Here is a 19280-nt window from a genome sequence, read left to right as displayed (position 1 = left end):
ACTTGGCACAACGGTACCGCTTGCCATGCGGTAGTAGAGAGAACAGTCTATGACTGGGGTGGCTGGGGTCTTTGCATTTTTTTGGGGGGCCTTCCTCTGACACCGCCTGGTGTAGAGGTCCTGGATGGCAGGCAGCTTAGCCGCAGTGATGTATTGGGCCATACGCACTACCCTCTGTAGGGCCTTGCGGTCAGAGGCCGAGCAGTTGCCGTACCAGGCAGTGATGCAACCAGTATGCTGTTGCAGCTGTAGAACTTTTTGAGGATCTCAGGACCCATGCCAAATCCTTTTAGGTTCCTGAGGGGGAATAGACTTTGTCGTGCCCTCTTCACGACTGTCTTGGTGTGTTTGGACCATTCTAGTTTGTTGTTGATGTGGACACCAAGGAACTTGAAGCTCTCAACCTGCTCCACTACAGCTCCGTCGGTGAGAATGGGAGCGTGCTTGGTCCTCCTTTTCCTGTAGTCCACAATCATCTCCTTAGTCTTGGTTACATTGAGGGATAGGTTGTTATCCTGGCACCACCCGGCAGGGTCTCTGACTTCCTCCCTATAGGCTGTCTTGTCGTTGTCGGTGATAAGGCCTACCACTGTTGTGTCATCTGCAAACTTAATGATGGTGTTGGAGTCGTGCCTGGCCATGCAGTAGTGGGTGAAAAGGGAGTACAGGAGGGGACTGAGCACGCACCCCTGGGGATCTCCAATGTTGAGGATCAGACTGGCAGATGTGTTGCTGCCTACCCTCACCACCTGGGGGTGGCCCGTCAGGAAGTCCAGGATCCAGTTGCAGAGGGAGGTGTTTAGTCCCAGGATCCTTAGCTTAGTGATGAGCTTTGAGGGTACTATTGTGTTGAACGCTGAGCTGTAGTCAATGAATAGCATTCTCACGTAATTGTTCCTTTTGTCCAGGTTGGAAAGGGCAGTGTGGAGTGCAATAGAGATTACATCATCCGTGGATCTGTTTGGGCGGTATGCAAATTGGAGTGGGTCTAGGGTTTCTGGGATAATGATGTTGATGTAAGCCATTACCAACCTTTCAAAGCACTTCATGGCTACAGACGTGAGTGCTATGGGTCTGTAGTCATTTAGGCAGGTTGCCTTTCCGTTCTTGGGCACAGGGATTATGGTGGTCTGCTTGAAACATGTTGGTATTACAGACTCAGTCAGGGACATGTTGAAAATGTCAGTGAAGACACTTGCCAGTTGGTCAGCACATGCCAGGAGCACACGTCCTGATAATCTGCCTGGCCCCGCAGCCTTGTGTATGTTGACCTGTTTAAAAGGTCTTACTCACGTCGGCTACGGAGAGCGTGATCACACAGTCGCCTGGAACAGCTGATGCTCTCATGCATGCCTCAGTGTTGCTTGACTCGAAGCAAGCATAGAAGTGATTTAGTCCGTCTGGTAGGCTTGTGTCACTGGGCAGCTCGTGGCTGTGCTTCCCTTTGTAGTCTGTAATAGTTTACAAGCCCTGCCACATAAGACGAGCGTCGGAGCCGGTATAGTATTATTCAATCTTAGCCCTGTATTGACGCTTTGCCTGTTTGATGGTTTGTCGCAGGGCATAGCAGGATTTATTGTAAGCTTCCGGGTTGGAGTCCCGCACCTTCAAAGTGGCACCTCTACCCTTTAGCTCAGTGCAAATGTTGCCTGTAATCCATGGCTTCTGGTTGGGGTACGTACGTACAGTCACTGTGGGAACGACGTCCTCGATGCACTTATTGATAAAGCCAGTGACTGATGTGGTGTACTCCTCAATGCCATCGGAGGAATCCCGGAACATGTTCCAGTCTGTGATAGCAAAACAGTCCTGTAGTTTAGCATCTGCTTCATCTGACCACTTTTTTATAGACCGAGTCACTGGTGCTTCCTGCTTTAATTTTTGCTTCTAAGCAGGAATCAGAAGAGAGTTGTGGTCGGATTTACCAAATGGAGGGTGAGGGAGAGCTTTGTACACGTCTCTGTGTGTGGAGTACAGGTGATCTAGATTTGTTTTCCCTCTGGTTGCACATTTAACATGTTGATAGAAATTTGGTAGAACTGATTTAAGTTTCCCTTCATTAAAGTCTCCGGCCTCTAGGACCTCCGCCTCTGGGTGAGTGGTTTCCTGTTTGCTTATTTCCTTATCCAGCTGACTGAGTGAGGTCTTAGTGCCAACATCTGTCTGTGGTGGTAAATAAACAGCCACGAAAAGTATAGCTGAGAACTCTCTTGGCAAGTAGTGTGGCCTGCAATTTATCACAATATTCTCTACTTCAGGCAAGCAAAATCTTCCTTCCTTAGATTTCGTGCACCAGCTGTTGTTTACAAATATGCACAGACCCGCTCCCCCCCCGTCTTACCGGAGTGTTCTGTTCTATCTTGCCGGTGCAGCGTGTATCCAGCTAGCTGAATATCCATATTGTCATTCAGCCACGATTCCGTGAAACATTTACATTACATTTAGGATATTACAGTTTTTGATGTCCCGTTGGTGGGATATTCGTGATCGTACCTCGTCTAGTTTATTGTCCGAGTAGTATTGACGGTAAAGGCAGCTTTCCCACTCGCCTTCTCTGGGTCCTGACGAGGCATCCGGCTCTTTGTCCTCTGTACCTGCGTCGCTTCCTCTTGCAAATAACGTGGATGTCGGCCCTGCCGGGTGTTTGGAGGATGTCTTGTGCATCTTGTTTGTTGAAGAAATAATCTTTGTCTAATCCGAGGTGAGTGATCTCTGTCCTGATATCCAGAAGCTCTTTGTCTAATCCGAGGTGAGTGATCGCTGTCCTGATATCCAGAAGCTCTTTGTCTAATCCGAGGTGAGTGATCGCTGTCCTGATATCCAGAAGCTCTTTGTCTAATCCGAGGTGAGTGATCTCTGTCCTGATGTCCAGAAGCTTTTTGTCTAATCCGAGGTGAGTGATCGCTGTCCTGATATCCAGAAGCTCTGTGTCTAATCCGAGGTGAGTGATCGCTGTCCTGATATCCAGAAGCTCTGTGTCTAATCCGAGGTGAGTGATCTCTGTCCTGATGTCCAGAAGCTCTGTGTCTAATCCGAGGTGATTGATCGCTGTCCTGATATCCAGAAGCTCTGTGTCTAATCCGAGGTGAGTGATCTCTGTCCTGATGTCCAGAAGCTCTGTGTCTAATCCGAGGTGAGTGATCTCTGTCCTGATGTCCAGAAGCTCTGTGTCTAATCCGAGGTGAGTGATCGCTGTCCTGATATCCAGAAGCTCTGTGTCTAATCCATGGTGAGTGATCTCTGTCCTGATGTCCAGAAGCTCTGTGTCTAATCCGAGGTGAGTGATCTCTGTCCTGATGTCCAGAAGCTCTTTGTCTAATCCGAGGTGAGTGATCACTGTCCTGATATCCAGAAGCTCTGTGTCTAATCCATGGTGAGTGATCTCTGTCCTGATGTCCAGAAGCTCTGTGTCTAATCCGAGGTGAGTGATCACTGTCCTGATGTCCAGAAGCTCTGTGTCTAATCCGTGGTGAGTGATCTCTGTCCTGATGTCCAGAAGCACTTTGTCTAATCCGAGGTGAGTGATCTCTGTCCTGATATCCAGAAGCACTTTGTCTAATCCGAGGTGAGTGATCTCTGTCCTGATATCCAGAAGCACTTTGTCTAATCCGAGGTGAGTGATCTCTGTCCTGATATCCAGAAGCTCTGTGTCTAATCCATGGTGAGTGATCTCTGTCCTGATATCCAGAAGCTCTTTGTCTAATCCGAGGTGAGTGATCTCTGTCCTGATATCCAGAAGCACTTTTTTTGCAGTAAAATACAGTTGCAGAAACATTATGTACAAAATAAGTTACAAATAACGCCAAAAAACCCCACATAATAGCACAATTGGTTGGGCGCCCGTAAAACTGCTGCCATTTCTTCCGGCGCCATTTTCAGTTTAAGTGTAGATGGATGAGGAAAATGTTTTACTAAATCCATTTTTAAAATAAGGCTGTAATGTAATAAAATGTGTAAAAGGACTGGCTTCTGGTGGGAAAAACAGGTCGCACGTCAGGCTTACTTTTACTGCAGGTATGCACTGTAGATAAACGAGGCCCCTTGATACTATAATCCACAAACAATCTAGTATTGTACTTCTCATAGCCAGCTAGTATGTGTCAGTGATTGTCTACTTACATGGAATATTAGTTTCAACATCAAAATACAGTCAGATATGCTTTTATACAGGCTGAGAATATAGAAATCAGTTTATAACGTGTCCTTACTGTCAGCAGCACTGAGGTACTCTGGGTTAGAAGAGGTGTAGAGGGGTCCAGAGGGGCCCTGGGTTTGCCTTGGTGGGAAAAACAAGGAGGTAGAGTTAAGCGTTAAGGCATGAGGAGGTGTGGTACAGTGCATTTGGACAGTATTCAGACCCCTTCATTTTTTCCACATTGCTACGTTACAGCATATATATATATTTTTTATCATAAAAAAAAGGATTCTCAATCTACACACAATACCCCATAATGACAAAGCAAAAACATTTTTTCCCCAGATGTACAACCCCCCCCCACAGAAAAATCCCATTTACATAAGTATTCAGACCCTTTCCAGTACTTTGTTGAAGCACCTTTGGCAGCGATTATAGCCTCGAGTCTTCTTGACGCAACAAGCTTGGCACATCTGTATTTGGGGAGTTTCTCCCATTCTTCTCTGCAGATCCTCTCTAGCTCTGTCAGGTAGGATGGGGAGTGTCGCTGCACAGCTATTTTCAGGTCTCTCCAGTGCTGTTCGATCGAGTTCAAGTCCGGGCTCTGGCTGGGCCACTCAAGGACATTCAGAGACTTGTCCCAAAGCCACTCCTGCGTTGTCTTGGCTGTGTGATTAAGGTCGTTGTCCTGTTGGAAGGTGAACCTTGGTCCCAGTCTGAGGTCCTGAGAGCTCTGGAGCAGGTTTTCATCAAGGATCACTCTGTACTTTCCCCCTTTCATCTTTCCCTCGATCCTGATTAGTTTCCCAGTCCCTGCCGCTGAGATTACATCACCTGGTATTGGCCAGGTGATGAGTGGTGCCTGGTATCCTCCAGACATAACGATTGGCATTCAGGCCAAAGATTTCAATATTGGTTTCATCAGACAAGACAATCTGGTTTCTCATGGTCTGAGAGTCCTTCAGGTGCCTTTTGGCAAACTTCAAGCGGGCTGTCATGTGCCTTTTTAACTGAGGAGTGGCTTCTGTCTGGCCACTCTACCAGAAAGGATTGGTGGAGTGCTGCAGAGATGATTGTCCTTCTGGAAGGTTCTTCCATCTCCACAGAGGAACTCTAGAGCTCTGTCAGAGTGACCAAGACCCTTCTCCCCTGATTGCTGTTTGGACAGGCAGCCAGCTCTACGAAGAGTCTTGGTGGTTCCAAACTTCTTTCTTTTAAGAATGATGGAGGCCATTGTGTTCTTCGGGAACCTTCAATGCTGCATAGATTTTTTGTTACCCTTCCCCAGATCTGTGCATCGACACAATCCTCTCGGGACCCTACGGACAATTCCTTCGACCTCATGGCTTGGTTTTTGCTCTGACATGCACTGTCTACTGTGGGGCCTTATATACACTGTAGACAGGTGTGTGCCTTTCCAAATCATGTCCAATCAATTGAATTTACCACAGGTGGACTCCAATCAAGTTGTAGAATCATCTCAAGGATGATCAGTAGAAACAGGATGCACCTGAGCTCAATTTCCAGGCTCATAGCAAAGGGTCTGAATACTTACGTAAATAAGGTAATAAGGTATTTCTGTTTTTATATTTAATACATTTGCAAAAACAATTAAAAACCTGTTTTTACTTTGTCATTATGGGGTACTGTGTGTCCATTGATGAGGATTATTTTAAAAAAAATATTTTTTTAGAATAAGGCTGTAACATAACAAAACGTGAATCAAGTGAAGGGGTCTGAATACTTTCCGACTGCACTGTGTTTGGCCATATAGCACGTCTAAGGGCTGTTCTTACGCACGATGCCACGCGGCATGCCTGGACACAGCCCGTAGCCGTGGTATGTTGTCCATATACCACAAATCCCTGAGGTGCCTTATTGCTATTATAGACTCATTGCCAAAGTAATTAGAAAATTAAACAAATGTTTTATCATACCTGTGGTATATGGTCTGATATACCACAGCTTTCAGCCAATGAGCATTCAGGGCTCGAACCACCCAGTTTATAATTAATAATATATCATAATTATAAATAACAAGAAACAACACAGAGATACCAAATCAATACCATAATAATCCTTAAGTTAATCCAGGTATCAGAAGTTGCAGAGTAGGAGTAACACACTAGGAGTAACATTACCATAATAACAGAGAGCGACCAATGACGAGCCTCGCTGGAAACACACCTGATTAAACCAAATCAAAGTCTTCATTTATAACCACCTTTCAAACTGTAATTATGAACGCTAGGACAATTTTATTTATTGAATGTAGAATGTTTTTTTTTCTTTTTTTTCTCGCAACGTATCGTCTGACTGTAAAAATAAATCATAATAAAGTAAGTACAATTTAGCCTGGTCGTGAAACAATATTACAAATCTAGACCACTAGTAGTGGAGCCATTTGTCTTAGTGCTGGGTTGGACCAAAAGCCTATAGTTACTGCCGGTGTATCAGGAGAGAAGCTGTGTGTAAACACTCCTTGGTGAACAGCTGAGGCTACACAGCTTCTTTCATACACAGCTGGGTTGGCTGAAGACAGATTGCGGAGAAGCCATAAGACTTACTTCTTCCTGAAAATGACGAATCCTCCCGCTGCCACCAGTATCAGTAGAACTATGAAGATGACTGGACCAATGATAATCAATAGGTTGGATGGGTCCACCCCTAAAAGAAAACACGTTGCCATGGAGTTTATGGCTAGGCTACTGCTAACGTAAAAAATCTCTATATTCAAATGATATTGGATTGATTTCACGGATTGGTCGAGCTGTCTGTGGCGTGTGTCTCTTACGGAGGTCCTGTACGTAGAAGTGTGTGGGGTCGGTCCAGGAGCCGTTTCCTGCCAGCGACGTGGCTCGGATCCTCACAGTGTAGTTCCCAGGGTGCACCACTCTCAGCCTGCAGCCCTCCGACTGCTGGTACATCTTCCTGGACACACAGTGGTGCAACTCCTAGAACGAACACACACAGCCACACACAGCCACACACAGCCACACACAGCCACACACAGACACACACAGACACACACAGACACACACAGACACACACAAGATGTTTAATTTATTTATATATATTTTTAAGGAGGAGAGTAGTTGGAGGGGGGAGAGAAGGGTTGAATAAGCCCATTATATAGAAATGAAATGTGAACGAATGAGAGTAGGAAACACAATATTACACTAGGAACACATCGAGCTAATAGAGTAGGCCGTCTAAGCCAATCAGAGATGTGTTTTTAAAATCACTGCATTAAACAGCCAACAATAATACAAAAATAAAAAACCCAATTTGAGAAAAACATGTTTGTTTGACCACCACTGGAGTTGTTGTTTTCAACATCAGTAATATCAGCTGTACCCAGTGTGCTGTTGCCACGGTAACTAAAACAGAGCGCTGATGCAACATGGCTATTGTTACATTAACGGTCCTATTTTAGAAATGTGATGTTGCCACGGTAACTAAAACAGAGCGCTGATGCAACATGGCTATTGTTACATTAACGGTCCTATTTTAGAAATGTGATGTTGCCACGGTAACTAAAACAGAGTTGTTACATTAACGGTCCTATTTTAGAAATGTGACGTTGCCACGGTAACTAAAACAGAGCGCTGATGCAACATGGCTATTGTTACATTAACGGTCCTATTTTAGAAATGTGATGTTGCCACGGTAACTAAAACAGAGTTGTTACATTAACGGTCCTATTTTAGAAATGTGACGTTGCCACGGTAACTAAAACAGAGCGCTGATGCAACATGGCTATTGTTACATTAACGGTCCTATTTTAGAAATGTGATGTTGCCACGGTAACTAAAACAGAGCGCTGATGCAACATGGCTATTGTTACATTAACGGTCCTATTTTAGAAATGAGAGCAGAGAGATTTGCGTTCAACGTATCTGCATTATACTAAGTGAGACTGCGGGCACAGCATAAGTCCAGGATTTTAAGTGTGTGCGTGTTTTCATGCCTGTGCGTGTTTTCATGCCTGTGCGTGTTTTCATGCCTGTGCGTGTTTTCACGCCTGTGCGTGTTTTCATGCCTGTGCGTGTTTCCATGCCTGTGCGTGTTTGTCTGCTCACCTCTGTGTCTCCCAGTCTCTTGTAGTTGACTTCGTACAGGATGATCATTCCATTGGGAGCTTTAGGCTCCAGCCATTTGATTTGAACAGAGTACTCAGACACATCATAGCTGATGGGGCCCACGATGTCATCTGCTTTGTCTGTTGGCAGGATACACAAGGTTTTAAAATGGCCTCTGTTGACAGGACACAAAAGGTTTTAAGATGGCCTCTGTTGACAGGATACAAAAGGTTTTAAAATGGCCTCTGTTGACAGGATACAAAAGGTTTTAAAATGGCCTCTGTTGACAGGATACAAAAGGTTTTAAGATGGCCTCTGTTGACAGGATACACAAAGTTTAAAAATGGCCTCTGTTGACAGGATTCACAAGGTTTAAAAATGGCCTCTGTTGACAGGATTCACAAGGTTTAAAAATGGCCTCTTTGGCTGTTAGCAGGATACGCAAGTGTTAAAATGGCCTCTTTACTCTATCCCAATACCACAAACATCAACATCTCAGGTCTATAAATACTATGTAAAAGTAGACAAAAAAGTATGATATGCACTTGTTAAACTGCTTTTTTACTTCTGACATTGTTTTCTTAAGTGGTGGATGTGTGGTGTAGACTGTGTGCAAGTGTAGTGTACTTAAGCAATAAGGCCCGAGGGGGTGTGGTATATGGCTGTCAGCCAATCAGCATTCAGGGCTCAAACCATAATAATGGCCAATATACCACAGCTAAAGGCTGTTCTTAAAGGGATACTTTGGGATTTTGGCAATGAGGCCCTTTATCTACTTCTCCAGAGTTAGATGAACTCGTGGATACCATTGTTATGTCTCTGTGCCAATGCTAACTAGCATTAGCGCAATGACTGGAAGTCTATGCTAGCAGATACCCATAGACCTCCAGTCATTGCGCTAACGCTACTAGTGAATGCAGAGACATACAAATGGTTTTCACGAGTTCATTTGACTCTGGGGAAGTAAATAAAAGGTCTCATTGCCAAAATCCTGAAGTCTCCCTTTAAGGCATCAATATCCCTAGGTTCAGCTGGTCCCTAGTGGAGTGTTCTCGCATACTCCCTTAAAAGATCTTCGCTTGAAAAACGAGAGCAATAGTACTGTTTGTCCATCTTGAGATGCCGTAGCCCATATTACACCGCATCAAAATAGTAAAAAATTAACCTAAGCTAACTCAAGATAACTGTCATTCACTTCAAGGAGACCATCGTCGTGCAATTCTACATCTAACTAAGATGATTGGTGCAGTATTTCTCAAGTACAAACATGTGAATGAAAACAATTTGTCTCTCGTTAAATAACAACAAAGGAAGAAGAAGAATCCCAACATTAGCTTGCCTTGAGACATGTGTTTTTGTTGCAGGAGCAGCTGAAAAAACCCTTGCTGAACACCAAAACATATTAAAATGTGGTCAAAATATATGCACAAATGTTCCAAACTGTTTCGGATGGAAAGCACACGGAATCCTTTACGCACGAAGCGTTGTGCCTGGATACAGCCTATAGCCGCGGTATATTAGCCATAAACCACAAGTCCCCGAGGTATAAACTGGTTACCAACATAAATAGAACTGTAAACAAGTGTTTTTTTTTGCGTCATACCTGTGGTATATTGTCTGATATACACACACACACGACTGAAATGCTGTTTCAGCCAATCAGCAGCCAGGAATCAAACTACCAGGTTTATAATGGTGTGTAGATAGCCTCACCCTCAGGCATGGTGCGAGCTGAGACGAAGGCTGCCATACTGCAGCGTGACGGGTTTGTGGGGTGGTTGCAGGCCAACACATCGATCTGGTACGAGGTGAAGTGTCGGAGGCCGGAGATGACCGTGGACTCCTTGGAGAACACTGTCAGCTGGATCTTAGTGCTCTCCGCACCATCCTCATCATCGTCTGGGCCGCTGGTGGAGTAACCTTCCGGCAGGGTGGGGGGCTTTGTCACGAACGCAGGCTGCGTCTCATTAGCTACACCCATGGCTGAGCGGCGCTGTCTGGTTGATCTGGGGGATAATCAATCAATCAAATTCTATTGATTTAGTGTTAACTGTTTACAAAAAACACTGTTAAAGTTACTGCTACTGAGCAGAGTGCTGACGAGACTTCATGCAGGCAACTTCTGAATGTTTACCACCAGGGGGAGCACCGGGGCTTTGATTAGAATTGAAGGGCATCCAATTCTGCTCTTTTTGCCACTAATTGGTCTTCTGACCAATCAGATCAGATATTTTGCCAATATTTGGGCAAAAGATAAGAATTGTGCTGCCTGTGTAAATGCAGCATTAGGTTTTAAATGACAGGATGGAGACAGAGCTGATCTAAAACACCTATTTGGGGATTTGTGTGTAAATATATATATATATATATATATAAACTAATGTCCCAATTAGGATAATAAATACATTGATTAATTGACTGACTGACTGTGTTTTTTGGCTGGCTAATTGGCTGGCTAATGTAGTTGTCATACATACTTGAGCAGGAAGACCTCATTGTGGATGTAGTTCTCAAAGGTCTTGCGGTACTCTGAGTCCTCAGCCTCCTTCTTCAGTTGTTTTTCTGTTTTGGGACAGGCACAACAGCGGCCACCCTGACCCTCATCCTCAGTCTGGTTCCACTTAGCCTCTTCGTCACTGTCGACCTGGGTGGGCACCCGCGAAGGCAGCTTCATACCTAAACAGAGAGAGAGGGAGAGAAAGTTAAAGACAGAGAGAGAGATAGACACCTGCGATGGCAAATTGATACCTGGACGGAGGGAGGGAGCGCGAGAGAGAGACAGAGTTAGACAGATCGACACCTGCGATGGCATATTGATACCTGGACGGAGGGAGGGAGCGCGAGAGAGAGACAGAGAGAGAGATAGACACCTGCGATGGCATATTGATACCTGGACGGAGGGAGGGAGCGCGAGAGAGACAGAGAGAGAGATAGACACCTGCGATGGCATATTGATACCTGGAGGGAGGGAGGGAGCGCGAGAGAGAGACAGAGTTAGACAGATCGACACCTGCGATGGCATATTGATACCTGGACGGAGGGAGGGAGCGCACCTGCGATGGCATATTGATACGAGAGAGAGACAGAGTTAGACAGATCGACACCTGCGATGGCATATTGATACCTGGACGGAGGGAGGGAGCGCGAGAGAGACAGAGAGAGAGATAGACACCTGCGATGGCATATTGATACCTGGACGGAGGGAGGGAGCGCGAGAGAGAGACAGAGTTAGACAGAGAGATAGACACCTGCGATGGCATATTGATACCTGGACGGAGGGAGGGAGCGCGAGAGAGAGACAGAGAGAGAGATAGACACCTGCGATGGCATATTGATACCTGGACGGAGGGAGGGAGCGCGAGAGAGAGACAGAGTTAGACAGATAGACACCTGCGATGGCATATTGATACCTGGACGGAGGGAGGGAGCGCGAGAGAGAGACAGAGAGAGAGATAGACACCTGCGATGGCATATTGATACCTGGACGGAGGGAGGGAGCGCGAGAGAGAGACAGAGTTAGACAGATCGACACCTGCGATGGCATATTGATACCTGGACGGAGGGAGGGAGCGCGAGAGAGAGACAGAGAGAGAGATAGACACCTGCGATGGCATATTGATACCTGGACGGAGGGAGGGAGCGCGAGAGAGAGACAGAGTTAGACAGATAGACACCTGCGATGGCATATTGATACCTGGACGGAGGGAGGGAGCGCGAGAGAGACAGAGAGAGAGATCGACACCTGCGATGGCATACCTGGAGGAAGAGGGAGTTTTCCCCTTTAGTTAACACCAGTGGTGTGTAGTGGAGTGTATACGTAGGTAACCCACTTATTTTTCAGTGGGCATTGTGATTACTCACTTTTCATTCCCCACTGATGCTGTGTCAAAGTAGTGTAATGGAGGTACACGCCGTATCAATTAATAAGGCTAATGGAACAGATCAGAATGTTTAGCTTAAAATGTCGGAACATATTATTTATTCGGTAGGCCTACGCATGAATGTTCCAAAATGCAGTTTTTGGCGGGAAACACAGTTCTAACATGAGCACAGCACATGTGAGCAGTTTCATGCCAGAGATGGGAAAATCCATTGCAAATGTAGGAACGGGGAGATCTAAAGATGCAACAACTATCAAGGGTTGCTCGTATGACTAGGATAATGCCCGTGGCTGCTAGACAATGAAAGAAAAATGAACGGGAGGAACGCATATGAGGAAGTCTTCATGAAAAATAATTGCCTCTACATTTCTATGGTGGGATTTTGTCTATTGGCTACATTGAGGGAAGGTAAGATATGCCTCATAATATGAAGTAAAACGTTCAGGTATCAAACAATTAAGGGACAAATCTAGATTCTAATGATAGGCCTAACCTTCTCAATTAAATGCCTATACCTACAGAATGCCTACCTGGCAGAACGATATCATGATTATTTGCATCAATTCAGTGGGCATTTATTTTGAACTCTTCATGTGCTACAGAAACACTGCTAACCCAATGACAGTGCTTGATGTCTGCACACTTAAAGGGTAATAACTACAACAACAAAAAATCTAAATTTCTTATATTTTTTTCCAGTCCTCAAAAGTGGTCCTCCTGATGTGGTTTAAGCATCGTTATAAACTTAGAACATACAATGTTGTTGTTTTATGAGAGAGCAAAAAAATATATATATAATAATAAATTGAAACAGATTTGTGAATTTCTGACTTAATTGACAGCCTCATTTTTCGGTTTCAATTGTAGGTTCTACTATTAGCTTACTTGCATAGTAGATTTAGGGTAGGCCTGACTGTGAAAGACCAATATAGGATTTATCATTATAGATCATTTACAGTTTACGTCACTGTTTCTCATAGACTTTTTCACACTTTGCCTGACGGGCCATATCGATTTTTGCAATATATGGATCGGTGCCATTTACTTTTAAATGGACTGTGTTTACAGCATGTGAGTAGAGGACCTTCTTTTGATATCATACCGAGAAATGCATGAAGCCACCAGTGCACATTTGTTCATATTCTTTGCTAGTTAGTGAATGATTATTAGCCCCGTTATGACTACTTTCTAGTCAACAATGGGGGAGTGGTTGCTTCCTACAACAGCAAAACATGTGTACATTTCTAGCCTTCTTTGAAAAGTGAGTCAGGTAAAGAGATTTGTTTATCTCTTAAAGGGACAGTGTTGTATTTTGAGACAGGCTTGAATAAGCTACGTAGCCAATAGGCAGAGGGGAGCATAATGTGTCTGATTCTCTGTAATAACGGTAAGGGAATAATAATATGTTTTATTTTGTAAAGTGGTTTCTTGCATCAAACACAACCACATTTTCACCTCCATTTTCAGTGAAGGACAAGTGGATAAACAGGTGAATGTCAAGCATACTTTCTTCCCAAAGTCTCATGGAACGTGGTCCCGTGTGGCTCAGGTGGTAGAGCATTACGCTTGCAACGCCAGGGTTTTGGGTTCGATTCCCACCGTTGACCAATATCTAAAAAAAGTATGAATAAGTTATGAAAATGTATGAATAAGTTATGAAAATGTATGAATAAGTTATGAAAATGTATGAAAATGTATGAAAATGTATGAATAAGTTATGAAAATGTATGAAAATGTATGAATAAGTTATGAAAATGTATGAAAAAGTATGAAAATGTATGAAAAAGTATGAATAAGTTATGAAAATGTATGAATAAGTTATGAAAATGTATGAATAACTTATGAAAAAGTATGAAAAAGTATGAATAAGTTATGAAAAAGTATGAATAAGTTATGAAAAAGTTATGAAAAAGTATGAATAAGTTATGAAAAAGTATGAATAAGTTATGAAAAAGTATGAATAAGTTATGAAAAAGTATGAATAAGTTATGAATAAGTTATGAATAAGTTATGAAAATGTATGAATAAGTTATGAAAAAGTATGAATAAGTTATGAATAAGTTATGAAAATGTATGAAAAAGTTCTGAAAATGTATGCACTCACTACTGTAAGTCCCTCTGGATAAATAGACTGATATGTAAAATGTAGACCAAATTTGCTCCTACTGTAGGCAAACCGTAACTTAAAGTGGTTACAGCCGCCGTGTTCGCAGTAAACAACCGCCAGAACTTTCACAATGTTCAAGTTTGCGCTCAGCAGACAGGAAATTTGCTCAGAGCTGAAAAACAAATAGAGGGAACATTGGTCAAGACTCCATCCTGTCAGTAACTCTCCTCAGTGCCTCAGCTGGTTGATATAAAACAACCCTCACATGATCCCCTCCAGACTAGTGTTGTCTAGACTTTCTGTGTGAGTGCATGGGAGTAGAAGATGACGTTGGAGCTTGTCTGTGTGACACAGAGTGGGTGGCTGCCACTTGTTAGTGCAAGGCCAAATCGGGTAAAGAACTATTCCAACCACCTCTGAATCACAGTCCCTCGCACACACACACCGACATTTCTGGCAGTAGTCCAACAGAATAAGTCGGGAAATATAATATATATATATTATTATATCGTATTTTGTAAAAGCTGCCTTGTGAAATATACCTTGGTCTCCATGTTATAATACATGATATATAAATAGGGCTGTGAATTGCCAGTGACCTCACGATACGATATTATCACCATACTTAGGGGCCGAGAGGATATTGCGATTCGCATGATTCTATATGTATTGCGATTCGCACGATTCTATATGTATTGCGATTCGCACGATTCTATATGTATTGCGATTCGCATGATTCTATATGTATTGCGATTCGATCCTCCCATTTTATTTGCGATCGGATGTTCCAAACATATTGCGCACCATCTCTGCTGCAGAGGGACAAGAGAGAGCTATGGGAAAATGAGTTTTGATCAGTCATGGAAATAAAAGGGCCGAAAACATGATGGCTCACCATTTAAAAACAAGATGGCTGCTCTACTTGTTGGGGGCGGAGCCTTTGGCAGAGTTGATAAGGAGCAATCCAAGTATTATGGGTGTTTCTGCAGGCGGTCTTCAGCACAGGATTTCTCTCTACGCGGATGATGTCTTTGCTCTATGATATCCAACCCTGAGAAATCCCTCCCATTTTAGACACAATTACAAGGTACGGCAAGTTTTCAGGATATAAGATACATTTGAACAAATCAACTGTTTGCCCTCTCAATCTTACACTCAACGGCTCAGTTAAGACACTCTGCCCGTTCCAATGTAAGACACAGGGGTTTCAATACCTTGGGATCGCTGTTACACCAGATATGAATGGCCTTTTTAAGGAAAATTATCTCCCACTTCTGGATAGAATCAAGAATGATCTCCAGACCTGGATCTCCCTCCCATTCAGCTTAGTGGGAAGAATCAATACCTTGTATGAACATCCTCCCTAGGTTCAACTATTTATTTCAGATGCTCCCATGCTATCTCCAAGTTTCCTTTCCAAACAACAACCAAAGCATCAGCAAATGTATATGGGGCAATAAAAAACAGAGTGGAGACCTTGATCCTATCGAAACCTGAATCTACTAAGGGTGGCCTTGCCCTTCCCTGCCTTCAATTGTACTACTGGTCTACCCAAATCCACAACATGTTAACATGGATCACAAACAGACGAGACTCAATGTGGATTCAGATAGAGGCCCAAATCCTGTGGCTCATTGCCCCTAAGCTCAATTATATTCATTAATATCTTTAGTGAAGTGGGCAACATAGCCAAAACCATTGTGATTTACAGCACTAGAATGGAAGGACTGTAGGAAATACCTTGGCATTTCCTCCCAGATATGATCTCACTCACCTATAGTATACAACCCAGACTAGCCAAAAGCCCTGAGGGATGCCACTCACCTATAGTATACAACCCAGACCAGCCAAAAGCCCTGAGGGATGCCACTCACCTATAGTATACAACCCAGACTAGCCAAAAGCCCTAAGGGATGCCACTCACCTATAGTATACAACCCAGACTTGCCAAAAGCCCTGAGGGATGCCACTCACCTATAGTATACAACCCAGACTAGCCAAAAGCCCTGAGGGATGCCACTCACCTATAATATACAACCCAGACTAGCCAAAAGCCCTGAGGGATGCCACTCTCCTATAGTATACAACCCAGACTAGCCAAAAGCCCTGAGGGATGCCACTCTCCTATAGTATACAACCCAGACTAGCCAAAAGCCATGAGGGATGCCACTCTCCTATAGTAGACAACCCGGACTAGCCAAAAGCCCTGAGGGATGCCACTCTCCTATAGTATACAACCCAGACTAGCCAAAAGCCCTGAGGGATGCCACTCACCTATAGTATACAACCCAGACTAGCCAAAAGCCCTGAGGGATGCCAATCACATATAGTATATAACCCAGACTAGCCAAAAGCCCTGAGGGATGCCACTCACCTATAGTATACAACCCAGACTAGCCAAAAGCCCTGAGGGATGCCACTCACCTATAGTATACAACCCAGACTAGCCAAAAGCCCTGAGGGATGCCACTCACCTATAGTATACAACCCAGACTAGCCAAAAGCCCTGAGGGATGCCACTCACCTATAGTATACAACCCAGACTAGCCAAAAGCCCTGAGGGATGCCACTCACCTATAGTAGACAACCCAGTATAGCCAAAAGCCCTGAGGGATGCCACTCACCTATAGTAGACAACCCAGACTTGCTAAGGAGGGATGCCAACTTTAATCTCTGGCGTACACTAGGGATCAGGACCTTTTCAGACATGTTTCATCACAACACAACTTTTGCTTTTGTTTGTTGTTGTAATATCTTCAAATTAGACAAGTCATTTCCTCATTCACTTCCAAGGGGAGGTTTAGAGCTCAGCTGAATGAAGTTGAGACACTTCTTGCTTCAGCACAATCCACCAAAGACTAAATCTCCTTTATATCTAGACTCCTTTCTGAGAACGTGGGCTCCTCCTTTACTACGGTGAAAAGAATCTGGGAAAAGGACCTCTGTCTGACTATCAGTGAAGAGTTATGGGCGGATGTTTGCTACAAGGTATACTGCTCCTCTACTAATGTAAAAATAAAATAATCTTACAAATGTTTATACACATTTTATTACACCCCAGTGAGACTTTGGGGCGCCTAGTGGTCAGAGTGTTGGACTAGTAACCGAAAGGTTGCAAGATCGAATCCCCAAGCTGACAAGGTAAAAATCTGATGTTCTGCCCCTGAACAAGGCAGTTAACCCACTTTTCCTAGGCCATCATTGAAAATAAGAATGTGTTCTTAACTGACTTAACTCTTAATTGAATAAAGGTTAAAAATAAATAAATAGAAAGAACAGACATTTCTCCTGATTGGAGAAGATGTACCTCAAAGTGGAAACTCAACTCAGCAAAAAAATAAATGTCCTCTCACTGTCAACTGCGTTTATTTTCAGCAAACTTGTGTAAATATTGTGTAAATATTATACATGTGTGAATATAACAAGATTCAACAACTGAGACAGAAGCTGAACAAGTTCCACAGACATGTGACTAACAGAAATGGAATAATGTGTCCCTGAACAAAGCGAGGGTCAAAAGTAACAGTCCGTATCTGGTGTGGCCACCAGCTGCATTAAGTACTGCAGTGAATCTCCTCAAGGACTGCACCAGATTTGCCAGTTCTTGCTGTGAGATGTTACCCCACTCTTCCACCAAGCAAGTTCTCTGTCATTTCTGGGAGGAATGGCCCTAGCCGTCACCCTCCGATCCAACAGGTCCCAGACGTGCTCAATGGGATTGAGATCCGGGCTCTTTGCTGGCCATGGCAGAACACTGACATTCCAGTCTTGCAGGAAATCACTACATGAGGGAGGAGGATGTCTTCCCTGTAACGCACAGCGTTGATTGCTTGCAATGACAACAAGCTCAGTCCGGTGATGCTGTGACACACCACCCCAGACCATGACGGACACTCCACCTCCAAATCGATCCCACTCCAGAGTACAGGCCTCAGTGTAATGCTCAGTCCTTCAACGATAAACACAAATCCGACCATCACCCCTGGTGAGACAAAACCGCAACTCGTCAGTGAAGAGCACTTTTTGACAGTCCTGTCTGGTCCAGCGAAGGTGGTTTTGTGCCCATAGGCGACATTGTTGTCGGTGGTGTCTGGTGAGGACCTGCCTTACAACAGGCCTACAAGCCCTCAGTCCAGCATCTCTCAGCCTACTGCAGACAGTCTGAGCACTGATGGAGGGATTGTGAGTTCATGGTGTAACTCGGGCAGTTGTTGTTGACATCCTGTACTTGTCCCGCATGTGTGATGTTCGCATGTACCAATCCTGTGCAAGTGTTACACGTCTGCCACTCTGAGGACGATCAGTTGTCCGTCCTGTCTCCCTGTAGCGCTGTCTTAGGTGTCTCACAGTACAGACATTGCAATTGATTGCCCTGGTCACATCTGCAGTCCTCATGCCTCCTTGCAGCATGCCTAACACGGAACCCAAACCGGCTGCGCGCGTGCACCATCGTGCATCAATGTATTTTGTCCCCCTACACCCAACGCGATCACGACACGCACGCAGGTTAAAGTATCAAAACAAAGTCTGAACCAATTACATTAATTTGGGGACAGGTCGAAAAGCATTAAACATTTATGGTAATTTAGCAGGTTAGCTTGCACTTGCTAGCTAATTTGTCCTATTTAGCTAGCTTGCTGTTGCTAGCTAATTTGTCCTGGGATATAAACATTGAGTTGTTATTTGACCTGAAATGCACAAGGTCCTCTAGTCCTACAATTAACCCACACATAAAACGGTCAACCAAATCGTTTCTAGTCATCTCTCCTCCAAAGGCTTTTTCCTCTTTGAACTTATATGGTGATTGGCATCTAAACTTTCATAGTATTATCACGACGACCGGCAACACAGTTCGTCTTTTAATCACCCACGTGGGTATAACCAATGAGGAGTTGGCCCGTGGGTACCTGCTTCTATAAACCAATGAGGAGATGGGAGAGGCAGGACTTGCAGCACGATCTACGTCAGAAATAGAAAGGAGTTATATTTTAGCCCTTGGCTCATTGATGCGAGCGAGCAGTGTGGGTGCAATGATTGAATAACATAGATTTCGAAATGTATTTTGCAACACTTAC

The 19280-nt window shown here is 44.1% G+C and overlaps 1 protein-coding gene and 1 long non-coding RNA gene across 9 annotated transcripts in view; both read right to left on the bottom strand.

Annotated features, from left to right (window-relative positions):
* The window catches only part of LOC118402477 (insulin receptor-like), a 52202-nt gene that overhangs the window by 16619 nt on the left and 16303 nt on the right, over positions 1-19280 (bottom strand). For all 6 annotated transcript variants that reach the window (XM_052476146.1, XM_052476141.1, XM_052476142.1 and 3 more), the window contains exons 9-14: positions 10695-10893; positions 9931-10223; positions 8218-8357; positions 6930-7089; positions 6703-6802; positions 4209-4276 (exon numbers count right to left, since the gene is read on the bottom strand). In XM_052476146.1, coding sequence (XP_052332106.1) covers positions 4209-4276; positions 6703-6802; positions 6930-7089; positions 8218-8357; positions 9931-10223; positions 10695-10893 — 960 coding nt within the window. The remainder of the gene's footprint in view (positions 1-4208; positions 4277-6702; positions 6803-6929; positions 7090-8217; positions 8358-9930; positions 10224-10694; positions 10894-19280) is intronic.
* Positions 10915-12031, bottom strand: LOC127910931 (uncharacterized). 3 transcript variants are annotated; one of them, XR_008076852.1, is made up of 4 exons: positions 11770-12031; positions 11486-11697; positions 11176-11247; positions 10915-11107 (listed from the first exon to the last, which is right to left on the bottom strand). It is a non-coding gene; the product is annotated as an uncharacterized LOC127910931 (long non-coding RNA). The 3 variants fall into 3 exon arrangements; XR_008076851.1 differs by having other exon boundaries at positions 10915-11247; XR_008076850.1 differs by lacking the exon at positions 11176-11247.

The sequence above is a fragment of the Oncorhynchus keta genome, chromosome 23 (genome assembly GCF_023373465.1).
Source record: "Oncorhynchus keta strain PuntledgeMale-10-30-2019 chromosome 23, Oket_V2, whole genome shotgun sequence".
Classification (NCBI taxonomy): Eukaryota; Metazoa; Chordata; class Actinopteri; order Salmoniformes; family Salmonidae; genus Oncorhynchus; species Oncorhynchus keta.
This window is presented reverse-complemented; position numbering and strand designations above follow the sequence as displayed.